This window comes from Balaenoptera physalus (assembly GCF_965194825.1).
Source record: "Balaenoptera physalus genome assembly, chromosome: 3".
NCBI lineage: Eukaryota > Metazoa > Chordata > Mammalia > Artiodactyla > Balaenopteridae > Balaenoptera > Balaenoptera physalus.
Window position 1 is genome coordinate 67,976,405 of NC_138890.1, and position 20,906 is coordinate 67,997,310.

Sequence of the window (20,906 nt, forward strand, 5' to 3'; positions counted from 1 at the left end):
ACCGCTCTCTCTGTCCCCCCTTCCCCACTGCCCTTCCCCTCTTCATGTTTGCCCCTCCAGGTCATTTTCTCTTTATTGTTTTATGACTCTCTTGTCGCCTTCCTGTCAGTGTTTCTTTCCTTTCTGTCTCCCATGCCCGGCACCTGCAGAAAGTGATCTTTCCGAGACAGGACGATGTGCTCATCTCCTTCCTGCCTCTGGCTCACATGTTTGAGAGAGTCATCCAGGTAAGACGCCCGCCTGACTGACCGGGCCTTGCCTGGGCTCCTTCTGTTTTCTTACAGAGTCAGTGGGCTCCCACTTGTGCGGATGTGCACATTTCCTATTTGCCTTTAGCACACATGTTTGAGCGAATGGTGCAGGTAAGGCCCTGGCTTCAGGGAGGCACAGTCTGAGCCCAGAACCCAGAACCCTAGCAGGGTGTCACACTTGTCACTGGCAGCATGAAGTAGAACTAAACTGGCCTGTCCTCAGAAGGTGCCACAGGGGTCAGAGGGATCAGAGGACCTTGGACCCCCTGATCTGTCCCTCCTGTGAGCACTGCTCCAGGGAGGACCCAGGCCTGCTTGTCTTACCTGTGGACACACCTTGGCTGAGAAAGGCCCCAGCTGCTCAGAGAGTATTGCAGCTCTGCAGAAGTGCTTTACCATTCAAGCTCTGTACAGTATGGCTCCATTTATGGCCCAAACACCTATATTCTGTAACTTTCATCACTCACTAAACTCCTAAAAAAGAAAACAAGACAGTAAAGTTGAAAGGGGAGTCAAACTATCATGGCCCCTCAGGCTGTGGATGGGACTGGTGTTATGGTTGGACCTAGGACAGGCCTTGTGGGGACACAGAGAGAATGGAGGAGTCCTTATGAGGTTGTGGGGACAAAGAATTATCCGTGTGTGTCACTTAAGGGACCAGCCTGTGCATAAACTATCTCCTAAGCCTCTCCCATTTTGCCTTGGGGGAGGTCTGGTATACTAGGGCCTGCTTTCAAGCTTTCCAGACCTGGATTCAAATGCCAGCAATTACTGTGAACTAGTTTTGGGACTCTAGGCAAATCCCTTTCTTTACCTCTGTGACCTTTGCATTCCTCATCTGTAAAACAGAGATTAGAAATTCTGTTTCCCGTATAGAATTGCTCTGAGCATGACAGAAAGGAGCCCCTGGCATAATCTTAGTCCCATTAGCAACCAGCCAGGCTCTGCCTTGGCCTCCCACTGCCAACATTAGCAGCACCTCCAGTACTTGTGGGCACTGCATACCCTTCCAGAGTTGCCGAGGTATCCCTGGGGAAGACCACAGGCGCTCTGAGACCTGGAGCGGACACACTGATAGGGTGTTGTACAGCTCAGAGACTGAGTCCCCAGGGAGGCCCCTGTCCAGGCTTTGGGAGTAAGCATGAAGGGGCAGGCACCAGTGAGACTGGCTGCTCTGGCATCTCCCAAAGGCTCAGGATTCCACCCTGTCTCCTGCTTCTTCTCTCCATGTCTGAGTGGGACTTGGTGGGGAGGGTGTGTGTGTGTGTGGGGGGGGGTGTCACCTCTGATGGCTTTCTTCAGTGTCCCAAGGCAGCAGCCAGAGCTGGGTGAGTGGGTCACAGGCACCCTCGATGTGGGGCAGAGCTTTGGAGAGCTCTGGATTACAGCCAGGAGTGACCGCCCTGAGGGACTCCTCCCTTCCTGTCCACTTCTTCCAGTCTGTCGTCTACTGCCACGGAGGGCGCGTCGGCTTTTTCCAGGGAGACATCCGCCTCCTCTCAGACGACATGAAGGCTCTGTGTCCCACCATCTTCCCTGTGGTCCCACGACTACTGAACCGCATGTACGACAAGGTGAGCCCCGCGGGGAGTCTCTGGCCAGGCTGAGCAGCTGCATATCTGCTTGTTTGGACAGAGGCTGGAGCCCCAGGAAGGCTTTCTACACCTCCAGCCCCAGGTCCTGGAAGTTGCCTCTTCTCTTGTATTCCCTGACTCTCACCCCTCCTTCTCCTGTTTTCTTCCTATTCTCCAAAACCCTGGTTGGGAGATTTTGGGGGGAGGGCTTCTTTCCCAACAACGTGCCTGGGCCTTGGTAGCGTTAACCTTTAGCTGGATGTCACACATTCAGTGACCTCCTGCAGGGGCAGAAATAGAGTGTGGCTTCTTTGCTGGCCAATCTAGGCCTTCTTCCTGGGGGTGTGTCTAGAGGTGGGACCTGCAGTCTTTACAGCTGTTTCCAACTTCTGTTCCTCAGATCTTCAGCCAGGCAGACACATCATTAAAGCGCTGGCTCCTGGAATTTGCAGCAAAGCGTAAACAGGCTGAGGTCCGGAGTGGAATCATCAGGAATGATAGTATCTGGGATGAACTCTTCTTTCATAAGATTCAGGTAAGAAAATGAACAAGTGATGATAGAGAGGCACCCAAGTGTCCAATGGGTGACCTCACAGAAGAATTAGAGAAGTTCATCCCAGTGGTGTGTAATCTTATAAAATAGTAACTTTTTGCTAATGAAATCAAAGCTTAAGCTACCACTGAAATTTTAAAGGGCCCAGTTTTGTTCATTGGAGATGTGTTATATTTGCCAAAGGCAACCAGCAAGAAGGACTCCTGGAAAGTAAGTTCCTTGACCTCTATAGGCAGTAGGGCAGCTTTGCCCTTGGGTAGTCAGGTTCACCAAGGAGCTCTTGGGGCTCGAATATTCTCTTGCCCCTCCCTGTAGCCTTAGCCACAGTGGCTTTCCAGTAGCACAAGCTTCTAGCCAGATGACCAAGAATCTTCCTTTCCCTCCGTGTTCCCCATCTCTTCAGCCTCTCCTAAACCAAGCTGTTTATGAATTACTCATTCCTGTCTCCTCACTAAAGTTTTAAAGCTCTGCATTACTCAAAGAATTTGTAGTTAATTTGTACCAGTACTCATTTTTCCTTACTACTCTATTTTTAGCTATGAAAATTAATATTTAAAATCTCTTGGCTCAACTTACAGAAACAAAGTGTTTAAAAAATTCTTTTACCTCTGCAGTGCATAGTAAATAGCCCATGGCATTGATTTAGAAATGAAAAAAGGCCATGCCATTAAGGTTGAAGTGGGAAGAAATTGTCCTCAGTAATTGTTTTGGACGCTTGCAAATGATGGGAGAGTGAGGGAATAGCTGTGTATTTGAAGAAAGGGAGAACCAAAATTATAGAATGCCACACAGATTAGTGGCCCTTATCTCAAAACACATAAAAGAGTTGGCCATATTGTGGGTTGGATTGCAAAGCTGATTGGGCTGATTCATTTGGAAGGAGAAGGGGGCTTCCTCAGCTCATGTGTTGTACAGCCTCAGGCTGCCCCTCTGATCCCAACCCTAGGGTCCAGGTAGGGTACAGCTGTTGAACGTTGATGTTAGGTGAGGCCCAGGTGAGCTACACTCCACTTGCCGCAGCACAGACTCTGGCAGGTTCTTCTCTCTTCCCACAGGCAGGTCTTGGTGGGTGTGTGCGGATGATTGTTACAGGAGCGGCCCCCGCATCACCAACGGTCCTGGGATTCCTCCGGGCGGCTCTGGGGTGCCAGGTATTTCCTTTATGTGGCCTTCCCTGGGGGCAGTGGGGTGAGTGTTAGGACAGGGCAGGAAACTCATTATACCCTCTACTGTACAGAGAAATATTCTGGGGGCAAGATCTTTGTGGGATAAAATCTTCCTTCTCTGAAGATGTAAAAAGCCCAGGGTCACTGAAAGCCAAGATAGCCTTGTGACATTGTGGAAAGCCCAGGTGTGTATCCACTCTGGGAGGAAACTGTATATGGACCGTCAGTGTGCTGGAGAACCTGTCCCACACCTGTACCAGCATCTCTGCATTCTCCAGCCTGCAGACTATTTCCCAGCCCAGAGAAGGAGCACGAGGGAGGGGGATAAAAGTTCATTTGTGTGTTTTTATTTGATTCAGTAGGTTTTGTCATTGCTAAAATAATTTATTCCTTTATCCATTCAATTAATGTTTGTCAGATTCCTACTTATGCAGACTATAGTAACATAGTTGTGACTGGTGGGTTTTAAGTAAAGTAAGCACATCTATTTCATAAATGTGCATGCTTAAAATTTTATGCTTTAGAAGCCATGGGCTTCTTGGGAATTCCCTGGCGGTCCAGTGGTTAGGACTCAGTGCTTTCACTGCCGTGGGCTCAATCCCTGGTTGGGGAACTAAGATCCTGCAAGCCGCCAAAAAATAAAAATAAAAAACAAGGAAAGAAAAAAGAAGCCATGGGCTTCTTACATTGACCTCCTGTTCTACACCAACATGAGCTGACCGCTCCTAAAGGCAGCTCTCCCACATGGTCTGTTCATGCGAGCACATGGGGCTCTGAAGGGGAATATCTTACAGAGACAAAACCTTTATTGGATTTTAAAATGTTTGTCTTTAATACATATTATTCAAATTAGAAATAGAGTCAGTGGTTGAAAATAGGTTAGAAGTCTTTATCCCAAACCACATAACCTTATCTATTAAGTGTCTGTGGTTAAAAATAACATTTTGCTTTTTTTCCGGGCGGCGGGCGGCCTGCTGGGTCCACGCGGCCTCGGGGCCGGTGCCCGGGTCCCCGCCCGCCCCAGTGCCCGCCGCCGGCCGAGCCCCGCCCCCCGCGTCTCCATCGTGGGTCGCGATGGTCGGGTGTGCGCCCGGGTCCGCGGGACAGGCGGGCGCAGAGGTCCCTTGTATTGGCGCGTGTGGGTGCGGCGAGGTTCCGGCGCCTCCGCGGAGCATCGTGGGTCTGGGGCTGTGGGCGCCGCGGATTGCTATGCTCTCCGCACTTTCCCGGCTCTGAAGCCTCGAGAACATGGCTAGGCAGCAGTAGTTTAATGGGGAGTTTGCCTGCTGGGAACTAGGGGCCTGCTGGGGTCTCAGTTCTTGGCTGGCCCCGGAACACGAGGTTGCCAGGTGTGTGACGGCAGCAGGTAGGAGTGACCCGCTGGTGCAGTGATGAGCAAGAAAGTACAGGAAGGACAGTGGCTGTTGGCCTGTGAAGCTAGGCAAGAATGACCAGCCGACACAGTCCAGACCAAGGTCCGTGGGCCCAGCTCGGTCCTGTGCATCTGGTCAGTGGAATAGACCTGCAGGTGTGGCTCTTGTCACTCTAGGACTGGCTTCAGGACAGATCCTGCTGATGCGCCCAGGGCACCGCCCTCAGTTCTCCAGGAGTGCGCCGGAGTGGAGCCAGGGGGTGTGCCCGACTCAGCACGGTGGCCACACACGTCCAGTCTGCTGGCAAGGGCAGTGGGGAGCCAGGGCAAGTCATGGCCTTGGGAGTGTCCTGTGATGAAAAAGAACCTGCAGGCTTATCAAATAACTTGGGCGTGGAACGTTGGTGTGCTGAAAAGCAGTTCTGTGTGCTTTTCCCCCCTGGTGTGAATCAGCAGTGCTGAGGCAGCAGGCGGAATACAGAAGTGTGAGCAGAGACCGTCTGGAAGCCCCAGACTCCAGGGCAGCTAGAGGTGACAGCCAGCCTAGTGAAGAGGACAGGAGTTGGGGGCGGGGGCGGCAGTCCAGCAGGCGCCCTTCGTCTCAGGGCCCTAATCCTGGCTCCAGCCGGCTGGTCAGGGGAGCTGCAAGGTCTTCTGGGCGAGCAGAGCACACAGTCCTGAGCTGTTCTTCTCTGTGTTTGGGGCATCTCCCCCCATCCAAGGGGAGAAATCTAGACGAGGTTTAAGAATGAGTGCTTTCAGGGAGATCAGCTCGGTGCTTTGTGACCACCTAGAGGGATGGGATGGGGAGGGTGGGAGGGAGGGAGATGCAAGAGGGAAGAGAAATGGGAACATATTGTATATGTATAACTGATTCACTTTGTTATAAAGCAGAAGCTAACACACCATTGTAAGGCAATTATACTTCAATAAAGATGTTAAAAAAAAAAAAAAAAGAATGAGTGCTTTAAGACTGTGGATCTCGGAGTTGAAACCTCGGAAGACATGTTTTCAGCACAGGGTGTTAAAGTGAACGGAAGGATTCAACCCCTTTTCAAGGAGGGTGTCTCCATGTGGGCAGAACTAGAGAATAAATGGGTCTTGAATAAAAAATAAATAAATAAATAAAATAACATTTCTTCCAAGCAGAGTAGCTACACCTGTGTAGCTGTTGTCTGTGTTCAGTTTCTCCTGAAGGTACCTGCTTCCAGAGCACCTCCCCTCCCGCTGTCCCCAGCATGGAGCAGCCAGATGCCCCATGAGAGGTCAGCTGGCTGAAAAGGGCCGCCAGCTGTCTGCAGGCAGGTGTGCGCCTACAGTGTGGTTTCTGTGTTTTGCTTGAAGGTTTATGAAGGTTATGGCCAAACTGAGTGCACAGCTGGATGTACCTTCACTACACCCGGGGACTGGACATCAGGTAGGATTGGCTGGAGATGTGGGAATGAGTTAGAACAGCAGGTTCTAAAACTTCCTCATGGAAAGTATATTTACATGGGCACTTAGGAAACAGCAGAAGAAACAGAAGAAAAACAATGATGGTGGTTTTGTCTGTGTTGTGGCATTATGGATCTGTTTTTTTTTTTGTTACATATTTTTGTATTTCCTACTATTTTTTGTATTTTCCTGTAAATAAATAGAAGTCATGTTAAAAAAAAGTAATAGATCACAAAATACAGCTCCAGGTAGAAAAATGCCTATGATATCAATATATTGGATTTTATAGTTTCTAAATATCACAGAGTCTTGCTTACAATCATTTCAGAATGAAGGAAGCAGGCTGTGAACTGGATATGATTTAGGAAGGAGAGGCAAGTTTATAGCAGCCAGTGTGCTGTTTCTTGAAGAGCCATTTCAGAGGCTCTTTGGAACTTTGGTCTCCTGTGATAGCAACATCTAAAAGGCAGTGGCAGCCTCAGAAAGGAGCAGCTACTATCCACAGCCTCATTCTGAAGGGACCTATCTTTCAGGGCAAGGAGGAAGCAGTAGGTAGCCCATGTATTGGCTGTCACTAAATTTAGACCAAATACAATCATCTGAAAAACACTCAGCAAAAGAATTCTTCAGGATACCAACTTCCTCTGTGAGCCTGGAGCCACCCTTCACGCTTAAGTTTGCTCAACTACAAACTAGAAAACTTGGGATGATGTGCACAGAAAAGAAATATGCTTAGTAGTGCAATACTATTTTCAGAGCACCTTGAGGTAGTCAGCAGAAACATGATAGGTGGATTCTAAATTGAAATCACATTTGGCGAAGTCAGGTACAGAAGTTTTATCTCCTTAAACTCTAGCTGAATAAAGCCTATCTTGTATGTGAAGTTTTTGATCTCCCTACCACTGGCAACTTTACTACACGGACCATTTTCTGAGGTCCTGGCTCATTAACTTTTTTCTTGTTACCGCGATCATATTTACTGATCATTTACATGTATACCCTTCCTTTGGACAGTTTCTTCCCTCTTATGATGTCCTACATTTTCCTATGTGAGGCTTTTGAGGTTTTACCTTTTTTATGCATCCTTACCATAAAAACTTGCAAAGGTTATTGAGTATGAGAGGATCGGTATCTTTGTACAATATTGTAAAAGATTTGGCGGTCTCTCATTTAAAAGAGAAACGAAAGTGTCACAGCCTGCTTTTTGTTTACGTGGCTCACTTTATTTCAGGACCTTGGCCAGCACCTGCTTAAAAATCCTGCGCCTTGCCAGTGAATTGTGTAACAACCACAATTACTAGAAAATGACTTAGATGTAGTTTTGTGGTTGGAGTATATAAGACCAAGAAAATTTGAAGTCTTATTTGGGGGGGCAGGGGGGCGAGTTGCCTCATCCTTGTTTTCCATTTCAACAGTCTGGTGACTGGAAGAAAAAGCAATAATGACTATATTTTATGATCCCCAAACCAAAACATATGATCTAATGATGGGGAAAGTGTTTTAATATAAAAAATCCTGACTATGTGGTTGGTGTGGGTATGAGCCTCCCCAGAGACCCTGTACAGGTTGACTCTGGGCCATGTAAGCCTGACCGGCTGTTTAAGAATCAGATGTAAAACAAAGGCCCAGCTGAGGTTGGCCTCTCCTTTCTCCAGAACTTTGTTTTATCATCAATGCTTGCTTGTGACAAACGCCCATCTAAAGGTGTATTGCTTTCCATCCACGATTCCCCACTTTGACCACTTGAGGGGTTTCACATGGCGTGGAGCATCTTCAGTGCTGAAATTGATCTGAACACTGACAAATGCACATTGTTCTGGTGTTCTAGGACACGTAGGAGCACCTTTGCCCTGCAATCATATCAAGCTCGTCGATGTCAAGGAACTGAACTATTGGACCAGCAAAGGAGAAGGAGAGGTAAACTTGAGCGTTTAGCCATTCATGTTTGTGGATGCTCTACATGTAGTGAGTAAAAGAAAAAAAAAATGGAAATGGAATTGTTTTCCTTTCACCCTATGTGTAAAGTCACTTTATATTATTGATTAATTTGACTCAACTGAATTGAGCATTTTCTCTCCTGTTTATGAAGTAACCAACCCTCAAGGCTGGGACTGGGCTGGTCCAAAACAAGATTTGGAATTCGCAGACTATTTTAAAAATCCGTTTTTTTCTTAACTGGCACAGCTTGTTGCTGTGTATCTGTGCAGGCAGAAACATGACCATTTGCAAATAGGCCAGACGGGGTAGATGGAGCTGGCCTGTGCTTGTTCATTCCATGGGAGTAGATAGGAAAGCTGAGTGTCTGGTCATGAAGCAGGGGGCTCAAGCATCTCTGGTAGAATCAGCCAGCTTTCAGTATCTGATGAGACCCCATCCAGTGTCACATAGCAGCGCATACCGAAGGCCGCAGTGTTCCTGAGGAAGAAGGGACGGCAGAGAGGTAGTTGGAGAGGGCACTGCTTGAGAGAAGGCAGGAGACAGTTGAGAACGCTGGCGGCTATTCCTGTCCTCTGTTTCCATCACTGTAGTTTCCACAGTGGATTTCCTGAGGGATAGTGTACATTTTTCTACACATGCCTCGTGACAGCCTCATATCAGGATTCCTTATGCTGTGGGCTGAGAGAAACCGGGTGTTTGTCCCTACAGATATGTGTGAGAGGACCAAATGTGTTCAAAGGTTACTTGAAAGATCCGGAGAGGACAAAGGAGGCCCTGGACGACGACGGCTGGCTTCACACTGGAGACATTGGAAAGTGGCTGCCAGTACGTATGTTTGGAACCGTAGGCCTCCACACATGTTGGTGGTGGGGGTGTGTATAATCTGATTCACTCTGAGGCAGGAGTCTTTATATCCACCCTGACAAGTAATCATTCCAGAATACCTCTGGGAAATGGGAGGTTCTTCCTTACCTCGCCCCCAGAGCCTCCTCCTGCATCCTCCCGATGAAGGTGACAGGGATCTTTGGGGAGCGTAGAACTGGAGTTTGAGGCCTACCCCCTACCCTTAAGAGGTTTCCAGGAAGAGATCTGACAGTGTTCTGGAATCCGATGGGTGAAGTACAAGGAGCATGGGGTTCGTAACTCTGGGAGATCTGAGAAAGGCGGGGCCTGGGAGCCCATGGACACTGGCCGCCAGCTGAGAGGTGGCACTGAGCAGTGTGAAGAGCTTGGAGCTGGGCAGGAGGATGCTGGCGTTCCTTTGTCTCTGCTAGCAGCTGCTCTTGGGACCTTGAGCAGAGCTTCATCCCTCTCTGGGGCTCCGTATTGACTCAGTTATAGAATAAGAAAGTAAGGCTACATGGCATTCTTTAGCGGTGGCCCCCATCTTTTAGCCAAAATCAGTAATGGTGCATCATTCTGTCATTTGTAAAATGGAGGTAATAACATTGCTTACCTCTATGGTCATTGTTGTAAGGAACAAATGAGATTATACCTGTAAAGCCCTTAGCACAATACCTGGCACACAGGAGATGCTTAGATGGAAACTATGACCAGAAAAAAACTATGTCACTGAAACCGAGAGCCTCCACCTGTAGCAGCCCACCCCAGGAAACCTTTCCTGTGTCTCTGGGAAATTGCTATGATTTTGGGGGGAGTTCTGAGATGTTGAATTTATCAGACAGGTGAATGATGTTTAGCCCTCCAGGGGCCCTCTGGGCTGGTGAGCTGACTTGCCCCTGTTCGGAACTGTGCATTTCACTTTGAGAAACCCTCACTCTTGCAGCAGACGTGGATGTATCCCTGGGCCAGGGACTATGCTCAGGGGAGAGACACATCTTTAGACAGTTCCCAGCCCAGTGTGATGGGCATGAGATGAGGGCCATGCTCACCTAGCGGAGAAGGACAAGCGCCTACTGGCTCTGAGTCTCAGGATTTAAGTCGTGTTCCAAGAGGAGAGGGGAGAGTGGGAAGGACAGTCAGGGCAGGAGTAATAGCATGTGCTAAGTAGAGAGACACTAGACGTGTGAGGCAAGGAATTCTAACTGAGGGCCCGCAGGTGTGGAGGAGGGAGGCTGGAGAAGCAGCAGGACCCTGGACACTGGCAGAGGGTAGATTGTCCCATCAGCTAACGAAGCCTAGGCTTCAGCCTTCACTTGCATAGGCCCCTTTCAAGGCTCTGCACTTCATTTTATATTATTTTTCTTAAAGGTGGGGGTCTCAAAACTGGAAAAAACTTGAAGTCCCACAAAACTCTGGATCTGCCACTGATGCTCTGTAACTTGGATGAAACCACCCACCTTGCAGGGTGTTGTGAGAAGCAAGTAAATTGATTCATGTGACGCACCTAGTGCTGTGCCTGAACTCAGAGCCCAAGGCAGTAGGCAGGCAGTCTGTGGGAGTCAGTTTTTTAAATTATTACTATTTTGAAATAGTATTAGATAGATCAAGGAAAAGGTCTAAGTTTCTGATCCAGAAAGACCTGATTTAAGTCCTGGTTCTCCCACCTCCTAGCTGTGTGGCCTTGGAGGAGTTAACTGACCTCTCTAATACTCACCTTCACCATTTATGAAATGGAGGTGATGACACCCAGCTCATGGGGTGCCACGAGGACCAAAGAAGCCAGTGTAGGGAAAGGCCCTGATGTCCAGCCTGGATTTTGAGCAAAACAAGGCCTGTTTGTTTTTCTCTTCTGGCGAGACTACCCTAGTTCTGATGCTTGAACAGATAGAGCAGGGCCAGAGTGTGTGCACACGTTCAGTAAGGAAGTGGTTTTGATGGAGGAGGAGGTGGCTGTGAGAAGGATTTATGAGTGAGGACAGATGAGCCTGACTGCTGGAAGTCCCAGGAGAGGCCAATGGCAAGGCCGTCTCCAGGTTTGGGGCTTGGGGAATGGGACAGGCTTGAGGAGGAGAAGGATGAGCTTCCTTTAGGGCATGTTGCATTGTGCAGGGAAAAGGCCTGGTTTTTGTAGTGTTTGGAGGATAATGAGGTTCTGGGTCTGGGGCTCAGTGAAGAGCTCTGGCTGGAAGCTCAGACATATGCAGGAGTGGCCACTTAGGAGATAAATGGTGGTCACCTCAAGGAGCATCGTCAGTGAAGGTGAGGAAGTTGCAACATTCAAGGAGAGAGCCAAAGGAGAGAGACCCACCTATTCACCTTGGAAATTCAAAAAGATTGAAGGGAGTCAGGGAGGTGAGTGGGGGTCCTGGAGGCCAGGGGCACAAGCACTCACTGCCCAAGGGGTGGCCTGCCTGCTGCAGAGGTCCTGGAGGGAGAGGGCTCCTAGTGCCACCTGGGGTCCTCTGCCAGAGCTGTGCTATGTGCTGAAGGATGGAGAGGCTGCTCTTTGGGAGTGGTGGCCTAAGCATGGTTCAAGGGGGAGAATCTGAAGATGCTGCTGAGAAAAGGGACAGCTGGAGCGAGGGCCTGGGTGAGAGGAGCCCTGATGGGAAGGTGGGTGTCCTTCTGAGGAGGAGGGCACCTGTTGCTGGGCACCAGGGTGTCAGGGGTGGGAGGGGGAGTAGGGCACATGGTGAGGGGACAGGACAGCGGGCACTCAGGGCCCAGCAGAGCTTGGGAGCCATCCACCCTTGTTCACGGCGTCCCTCTCCAGCCGTGCAGTGGCTCCATGAGAGCAGAGATGTCAGGTGCACGAGCAGATCCGGTGGGGCTTGCAGGGTGAGACCAGGGGTTGGGGAGGTGAGGGGCTATGGCACTAATGAGTGAGGGGCTCAGGCTTGGGAATGCCGCCATTTTATGAAGCCGCTTGTCCAATTCCACAGGCTGGAACTCTTAAAATTATTGATCGGAAGAAGCACATATTTAAACTTGCTCAGGGAGAATATATTGCACCCGAGATGATTGAGAACATCTACATCCGGAGCGAGCCTGTTGCACAAGTGTATGTCCATGGGGACAGCTTAAAGGTGAGTCCCCTAGGCCTCAGCCCTCCCACACGTACTTTGGGCCTGATGAGTACTTTGGGAATGATTTCCTAAGTAACTGGTATTTGATTAAAGTGATGAACACTAATTTCCAATCAGATACTGGTATTCTCCGGCGTATAGGATCATGAGAGAAAATGCCTTTCTAAGGGAGAAATCTTAATTGCTTATAGTTTGGTAAATTGCAGTTAGGTAAATAAGTTGCTTAAAGTAGTAGTAATAACATTCCCAGTACTTTTAACTTATGCTCCGTCTACTTCCAAGAGGAATTTTGAGATAGTATGCTGAAGCAAGATTCAGGGTTTCTGCTGTTTTGATTTTGAAATACACATAAGAACTTTACAGATAAATAGGTGCAGTATTGCAAATAATGATACTGATGATCTATCTTAATATATTAAGCTAATGTGCTAATATAGTGCAGGATTAAATTATTTGAAGAGGATTTATATTTATTCTGCTTTCTGGTATCATTTAGATCTGAAGTCAGAAAGATCACTGTGAATATATTCTGTGCTATCATTGGATATATGTAATTAAAGACTATTAAATTATTTTTTAAGAAAATGCTTTAAAAATTAAAATGGTGTCCTTAAAGAATGAGGACCATACTGATGAATCAGTTTCAAAATGGTCTGGAAATCCTTAGAAACGTGTGTGTTTTGGATTATAGAGTTGGTTGATTAGTATCCTAAAGATGTACTCATTTAAGATTGGCCTGAGAATCAAAGGTACATACAGGACTAACCTTACTGATTCCTAATCTTCTCAAGCTTATTTTTTATTAATTAATTTTTTACGAAGTTAGGGAAATATATCAGAAATATTCAAGAATATTTCTGTCAAGAATGTGTGATATGTTGGTGGAAATGTTTCATAACATAAACATATACATATTTTTAGAAAAGAGTGGAGTCTGAGAATACCAAGAGATTAGTATTAACGCTGGACCACAAATAACCACTTTAAAAGCTTTTGTCATAACTGTGTTTTCCTTTGGTGGGATCGCAGGCCTTTTTGGTGGGCATTGTCGTGCCCGACCCGGAAGTCATGCCCTCTTGGGCCCAGAAGAGAGGAATTGAAGGGACGTATGCAGAGCTCTGCACAAATAAGGTCTGTACCTTGGGGCTGTTTCCCAAAAGACTGCTGGACCTTCTGTGATACTGCATAATGAGAGGACATACAAAAACAGTAGCCCAAGTGAAATTTGAACCTATAGGGAAATTTCTAACTTTATTTTATAAATGGTGGGAATCCTAAACCAGAGGTTTGTCTTTTGTCATTGTTGTAGAAGGAGCTCATATCTCTTCTTAGAACACTTGATAAACTATTGAATTTTCCAGCCAGGAGACATCAGAGAAAGCTTGTCCAGCCCTGTTGTTTTGCAGCTTGCAGGAGAGTCCAGAGAGGGAGGCGGCTTGCCCAAAGCCACACAGCTGGTTAACAGCAGTGTCAGATGTGAGAATAGGCCTTCTGACTCACTGGCCCTGCTCTCTCCTAATGTGAGGTAGCTTTTGTATCTACTGGGCTTAGAGAGACAGTCATGGAATTGAAAAAGGAGCACAGTTCTCCCTGCTTAGAACATTTGCCGCTGACACCTTCCAGAAGCCTTCTCCTGGCACATGTACAGTCCTATGGAAGATGACCTCTGTACCCTGACTCAGCGTCGGCCCCTCAGTCACATGATCTGTTTCTTAGCAGCAGCCATGAACCCTAGAGCTCCCACCAGGCCCTGGGCTCTTCTGGAGGTGACAGGGCCCCTGAGACTCACTAGGCCGACCAGAAGTCTGCTTTAAAAAACAAAATTGAGTGGTCCCTTAGCCTGTTGTTGGACACTCCTTAGGCCATGCGGGCACTTACTTGCCAGATGATGGGTGGTGATTGGCTTGCTGCCAGGGAGCGTCAGCCCCAGTTGGGGGTTTGAAGGGTGGGGGGAGTGTTGGTATGATTGCCAGTTGTACTTTGCTCACAACTCATTGATTCTTCTATCTCCATTTTGAAATGTGTTTCTGCCTTGTAATTTTACCTGTATGGTTCAATTCAGGAGCTGAAGAAAGCCATTTTGGAAGATATGGTGAGGTTAGGAAAAGAAAGTGGACTCCATTCTTTTGAACAGGTAACTGTTACCTTCTCCATACCTGTTACTGCCCTTTATGCAGGGATGAGAATTAAAGTAACCAACAGTGACCCTGACCTAGATTCCCTATCCTCCACGCTGTGGCCTGCAGGCAGGCTGTGTACCAACGGACTCCTGAAGGCCTGTTCTAAGCTGACTTTGCAACAGCCTGCATCCTGACTAAAATCGGTCGTAGGCTGAGTGAGACTGTGCTCATTGTCCTCATAATCACAGATGTTCATAAAGCTGAAATATTACCCTAGCCGTAACTGGTAGAGCATGTCTACATGGTGTGTCTCCAAGCTGCGTACAATACTCAAGACCAGAGTCCTGTCTTATTTTTATTTTTATGGGGACTGTCTTCTTGGCTGCAGCAGGCAAGCTTACTTGCTAGGACATCAGAAAGATTGCACTCCTGGGGCCAGTGATCTGTCAGCCCAGCATGCCCTGAACAAAGAGGAGGAAACAAAGAGTGTGTTGGGAGTGGACACAGCAGATCTCTAAGACTTTCTGTCTTTGCAAGGTTGGGGTTCTTTTTTGTAACTGAGTTCATAAGCATACTTGGTCCTACTTACACATGCCATTTATAATCCTCTTTAGTCACAAATTCAAAAAGAAAAATTCTTCAAACAAAAATATTAATATGCTGATTTTTAAAAATTTCCTATTATGTATTTAATATAATTGTTTTTCATAAAATGGCTCTCCAACCGTGTCCCCAAATATAGTATTAAGGACCTGCGAGGTCTATGAGAATTTTAAATATTATATGTTCTTTTTTATATATATATAAATTTATTTATTTATTTACTTTTGGCTGCGTTGGGTCTTCGTTGCTGCGCACGGGCTTTCTCTAGTTGCGGTGAGCGGGGGCTACTCTTTGTTGTGGTGCACGGGCTTCTCACTGTGGTGGCTTCTCTTGTTGCGGAGCACGGGCTCTAGGGCACTTGGGCTTCAGTAGTTGTGGCACATGGACTCAGTAGTTCTGGCTCGCAGGCTTAGTTGCTCCACGGCATGTGGGATCTTCCCGGACCAGGGCTTGAACCCGTGTCTCCTGCATTGGCAGGCAGATTCTCAACTACTGCGCTACCAGGGAAGCCCCTTTATATATGTTCATTTTGATGTTAACCTAAAAACATTCTTAAACCGGTTTTAAATATAAATTCTTACAGCAGTTGTTTGACAATTAGAAAACATTTCCACAGATTAAGACTTTAATTTCTTAAGTTTCAAACTGAGGAAATCTAAATATAGTTTCAGGGTTTGTGGGAATTGTTTTTCTTTTGAAATGGATCTTTACGTTAATCTAGCTTGAGAGAAACTGCTTTACCCTCATCTGTCAGTGTGTTTTAGGGCAAATAAGGCCTGGATGAATAAATCCTTATTTTAAAAAATTGTAAAATCTGAGGCATTCAGGCAAGTCATATTTATCTTCCTGAATGCAAGGTCAGTTCTGGCATGATAATTAAATTTCTAAATTTGCTAAAACTGACTTCATTGCTCTTCCATTACGGGGAGCTGTGTGACTGTAGATGTGATCCTGTAGAGCAGGCGCCACAAATGAGTGGTTGGAGACCTGGTTGATCTGGGCTCCCTATCACCTGAATGGTTGGCTGTAAGGACGCTGGGGACGCCCTGGGGATCCTGCGGATACTCTTGTGATTCCCAAGGCTTGCATGCCCCCTGCTGGATGTGGGCTGCGTGACCTGCCTCCGAGCAGGTGGAGAATTGTAACAGATTCCTCTCCTTGGAAAAGACTACCACTCTTAAGCTTATGTTTAAGAGAAACCTTTGGTTAAGATTCCAGTGTTAACCATTGCTCAAGTTAGAGCTTTTACTGAGAGGAGACGTATTCTTGACTTTCCATACACCTTAAGCAAAGTTTCTGCTCTAATAATCGGCCCTCGCCATGGTAACCTCAAATACAGAGAAGTCATGTGGCATCCCAAAGGCCTGAGTTTTATTGCCAAGGCTGTTGCCTCTTCATTTTCTCTGTTCTCATTCTCCTCTTTCTTGGTGTGTGCTCCTAGTTGTGTTCCAAAGCTCAACATAAATTACTTGAGTTAATCCATAATCTATTGTCAGCTAGTCCTTTTCCCTTTTCCTCAAAAAGGAATGATCAGTTAAGGCTTAATGCTAATTTTTTACCCACCCCCACCCCCCGCCAAATAGATATCCAAGCCCAAGGCTTAAATCATTCAACAGAAGCTTTAGGAGTTCAGACTTCCTGGGCAGCGTTGATCTGAATGAAACTTTGAATTAGTGAAAAATTAATGTAATTTAATTTCCAGAAACAGACAATTCCTAGAACTGGGCCAACCATTATCAATTTACGGAGATTTAATGAGTAGATAAGAAGCATTTAAAATAATGGTTGTCAATAATTAAAATATGTAGGTTCTTGGGAAGTATCTGAGCATACTTAACTGTGATTTAACCATTTTTTTGACATTTCTATGCCTTATTAGTTTGCATAGGCATATAAAATACAAAGTGAACTTTGAAACCTGATAGTTTTCAAATTCTGACTGCAAAGCCCTTGCTAAATATATTTTACTGTATTTCTTGTCATTGAAATGAATACTTACCTAATCAATTTACCTTTAAATCAGAGATGAATTGAGCATTTCCCTAATTAATTTAAAATTTTAAAACTTCTCTTGTTCTAAATTATTCACTCTGTGTTTATTATCTGCAAGCGATATTGTGTGTTAAAGTGTTTCACTGAGTAATACCATTGAAAGATTTTAAATACTCTGTTTTTTTTTTCAGAATGATGAAAATTTCTGTGCTTTAATGAGTTGGCATACATTGACACTTTTGAGGCATTATATTCCAATATAATATTTAAATGTTATAGTATCTTTAAATTAAAAAAAAACAAACTATAGAATCACTTTTCTGTGACAAGAGTGTAGTTTCAGAGAGGGAGGTAACATTAAGCTTCTCCTTCCTGCTTTCCTCAACAAAAACTTTGCTTATTGCAAACTGGAAAACAAGTTTTATGTTGTGTTAGGCATAAAGGGAAACTAAAGACTCTCGTTCCTCTTTTTCCCCATAATTCAACAGTTTGGTTTTATTAGAAAATATGTAATTATTTATAAAAAATGAAAATTGGTTTTACCATTGGTTTACGTCTGAAAAAAAAACTAACTATAGGTTTGGGGCCCACAGTTAAGGTCAGTTAAAGAACTGTTTTGACTCATTTTTTTCCCACTTACTGATTAGACTTTTAGTCACTGGAGAAATTTGTATAGGTATTTTCATGGAAGAATTTAAATAGACCCAGGGCTGTAGGTCAGACTGGAGCAGGGACTGGCAGTAGTGCCGCTCTGATGTGCTCACTAAGTGGCTAAAAGGTGAGCTGAGTGCCATATTGCTTGGCTTCCCGCAAGGTTGTATTTAATTGTGTTTCCTCTCCTCAGGCAGAGACTATGTTGTAGAGAGCCACATTGAACTGCAGATGCCCCAGTCAGCACTTTAGGCTTGCTACAGGTTGCTGGTTTGACAGCTACTCAGAATCTACCAGCTGATGCAGTTCTTTCTTCCTCAGATCATAGTGTTTTCTTTTACATTCTACTTACCACCTAAATAGTGTATGTAGCTCTCCCTATGAGAGTCATCTCCCCTGTACTGTGTTGTTTGAAGCTTCTGCCTGTCACTGCTGGATTTTCAAAGGTGTTCTCCCAAGTCCCTGTACTGAACATAGACTCTTGTCTCAATTACACATGTTCTCCACATGCTGTTAGGAATGCAGATGAGCTGAAACCCAGGCTGCCAGGACACTTGTAGAAATTGTATCTTGGCATTAGCATCTCCTATAAAATTATATGATTAATTTCATTTACAGAAGAAGGTGGATAGATTGTTTACACTTGCCAGAAGTCTTTATGTGATACTGTTTCTATCAGAAAGGAACTTTAAAAAAAAAAATTAAGGATATTAGCACTGCCAGTTTTTCAGTTTTTCATTTCATGGAGGTAAACATGAGTTACTAAGTTAAATCACTGTATCTAGGATTAAGTTTGATTTGGATTTTGTTCATATTTTCTTCAAGCTAGCTAGTTTTGTTATCAAATGGTGATTTCTGAACTTGAGTAGCAGAACTTAGATGACATCTTATATGCACCTTATGAGCATGTACAAAACATAAGAGCAGTGCTGCTCTAGTAGGTTTGGGGCTTGAGCCAGAGCCTGTCTTCCACCTCCCACCCCTCAACCCAGCCCCCTCACTCATCCCTCCCCCACCCCGCCTCCAATGCACTTCTGCCTCTCCCCCACCTCATCCCACCCGTGTCTGTCTACACTCCAGCTTCACGCCCATCTCCACCTCCACACCCACCCCCAGCAGAGGCCACTGCAGAACCCCTAGCTCTCAGTGCACTATGGTCTGAAAACGTCTCCCTTGGGACCTGTTTCCAGTGAATTTTGGATCCCCTAGGATGATTTATGTTTGATCAAAACAAATTAGGAAAAAAGTATATTCCAGAGGGTACAAAAACTGGCAGCCCTATTCCTTACCAAATCCTTGCTTCTTTGAATATCAAAAACACTGAGATAATTTTCTTTTTTTTTTTTTTTATTATTTTGCCATGAAAAAAATTCAGAAAAATTTTATTTTATATTGGAGTTGAGAGAATTTTCAAACAAAACACTTTTTACAAGAACCTTAACAAATTTTGAAACATTCGATAATGCCTCTTTTTAGCCAAGAGCCTCAGATTTCCAGTTATTTATACTGGATATCCAAGTAGAAATCCTTTCAGTATGTAAGGTAAAGTTGAGGCGGCTACCTATAATGCTAGGTTTAATTTTAGCCTAAAGTCCAGTCCTCCCCTTCCCACCACACACGAATCCCTTAAAATGCTATTCTTTTTATAGCAAAAGTGAATCCTTCATTTGAACAAATTTCTAAGAGACAAAGATGAATCTCATTTATTAATGCTGTGCTCAATTGAAAATTATCACATTTTAAAATTATAAGCATGGGTTTAAAAAATGCCAGAATTTGTTAGAATTTTTCTTAAAAACTTTTTAAGAAGTAGAAAGTGTAGCTGTTTTAGGAGTCTTCTTTGTATATTGAGTCTTTGATCTGAAAAATCAGTGAATGCAATGGAGAATTTTCTGAGGAAAGACTTCTTTGTCATATCACAATACCCACCTGCCAGGACACTAGACTGTTAGCATCAGAGATTTGGAAAACAATCACTGATATGTTGAATTTTTTGCAACTATTTGCATACATTGATTTTTTCCAATTTATTAATTTTTGGTAGTTAAATACACATAACATAAAATTTACCATCTTAACCATTTTTTACGTGTGCAGTTCAGTGGCATTAATACATTCATAATGTTGTACAACCATCACCACCATCCATCTCTGTAACTCTTTTCATTTTGTAGAATGAAACTCTGTACTCCTTGAACAATAACTCCCAATTCCCTCCCTCCCCTCAGCCTCCAGAAACCACCATTTTACTTTCCGTCTCTATGACTTTGACTACTCTAAGTACTTGTGTTTTTGTGACTGGCTTATTTCACTTAGCCTAACGCCCTCAAAGTTCATCCATGTTGTAGCATGTGTCAGAATTTCCTTACTTTATATAAATAATATTCCATTGTATATCTATGCCACATTTTGCCTATCCATTCATCTGCTGATGGACATTTGGGTTGCTTCCCTGTTTTAGCTATTGTGAATAATGCTGCTATGAACATGGATGTACAAATATCTCTTTGAGATCCTGCTTTCAATTCTTTTGGGTATATATTCCAGTTTCTCTATATCCTCACCAACACTTGTTATTTTCTGTTTTTTGGATAATAGCCAGCCTAATGGGTGTGAGGTGGTACATAGACTGATTTTTGAAATAAGTCGTTTCCTGATTGTATCCATTGATTTTAATTAACAATTCTCATATGACAGTAGCATATGACACAGTAACCTTTCACTCTTGTTCTCCTGGCTTCTGTAACCCACACCCCAGTTCCTTTCTACTCCTCAAGAAACTCCTTCTCTGTCTCAAGCCCAGGCTGAAGCTGTGTCCTACATACTAATACTAATATATCCAATGTCCAAAAACCACTTGGATGCCTCAGAAGCATTTCAAACTTGACATGAATACTTGATCTTCCTGCCTCCAAAGAATCTTTCTGCTCCTCCTACAGTTTTTCTGCTCAAGCAGAAATCTAGAGCCAGTCTTAAAATTTCTTTCTCTGCCAATTACCCAAACCAATTGTAAGTCCTGTCCTTTCTACTCCCCAAATCTATTTCCATCTCCACAGCCAACTTTATAGCCTAAATCACCATCAGTCTTGCCTTTTGGCTGATCTTCCAGCTTCCACTTTTACCTCATTTCAATCCTCTCTTAACAGGGTAATCTTTCCACGGATGCATTCTAGTACTGTCTCTCACTGATTAAAAATTGTTTAAAGAATTATGTCCAAAATCCCTACCTTGGCATATTGATCCTTTGTAATTTGGCCCCAGCCTATCTCCCCAGCCCCATCTCTTTCTTCGTCTTTATTTGTATCACCTGCTGCAGCCTATAC

General features: G+C 45.0%; 1 protein-coding gene across 7 annotated transcripts in view; it reads left to right on the forward strand.

Moving 5' to 3' along the window:
* ACSL6 (acyl-CoA synthetase long chain family member 6) overlaps positions 1 to 20,906 on the forward strand; it is a 64,083-nt gene that overhangs the window by 40,158 nt on the left and 3,019 nt on the right. For 5 of the 7 annotated variants that reach the window (XM_082457857.1, XM_082457856.1, XM_082457861.1 and 2 more), the window contains 10 exons: positions 150 to 227; positions 1,691 to 1,825; positions 2,226 to 2,360; positions 3,434 to 3,529; positions 6,261 to 6,333; positions 8,179 to 8,267; positions 8,997 to 9,113; positions 12,074 to 12,217; positions 13,247 to 13,348; positions 14,280 to 14,351. In XM_082457857.1, the coding sequence (XP_082313983.1) occupies positions 150 to 227; positions 1,691 to 1,825; positions 2,226 to 2,360; positions 3,434 to 3,529; positions 6,261 to 6,333; positions 8,179 to 8,267; positions 8,997 to 9,113; positions 12,074 to 12,217; positions 13,247 to 13,348; positions 14,280 to 14,351 (1,041 nt within the window). Of the gene's footprint in view, positions 1 to 149; positions 228 to 284; positions 363 to 1,690; positions 1,826 to 2,225; positions 2,361 to 3,433; positions 3,530 to 6,260; positions 6,334 to 8,178; positions 8,268 to 8,996; positions 9,114 to 12,073; positions 12,218 to 13,246; positions 13,349 to 14,279; positions 14,352 to 20,906 lie in introns of all 7 variants that reach the window. The other 2 variants (XM_082457858.1, XM_082457855.1) reach the window with 2 other exon arrangements.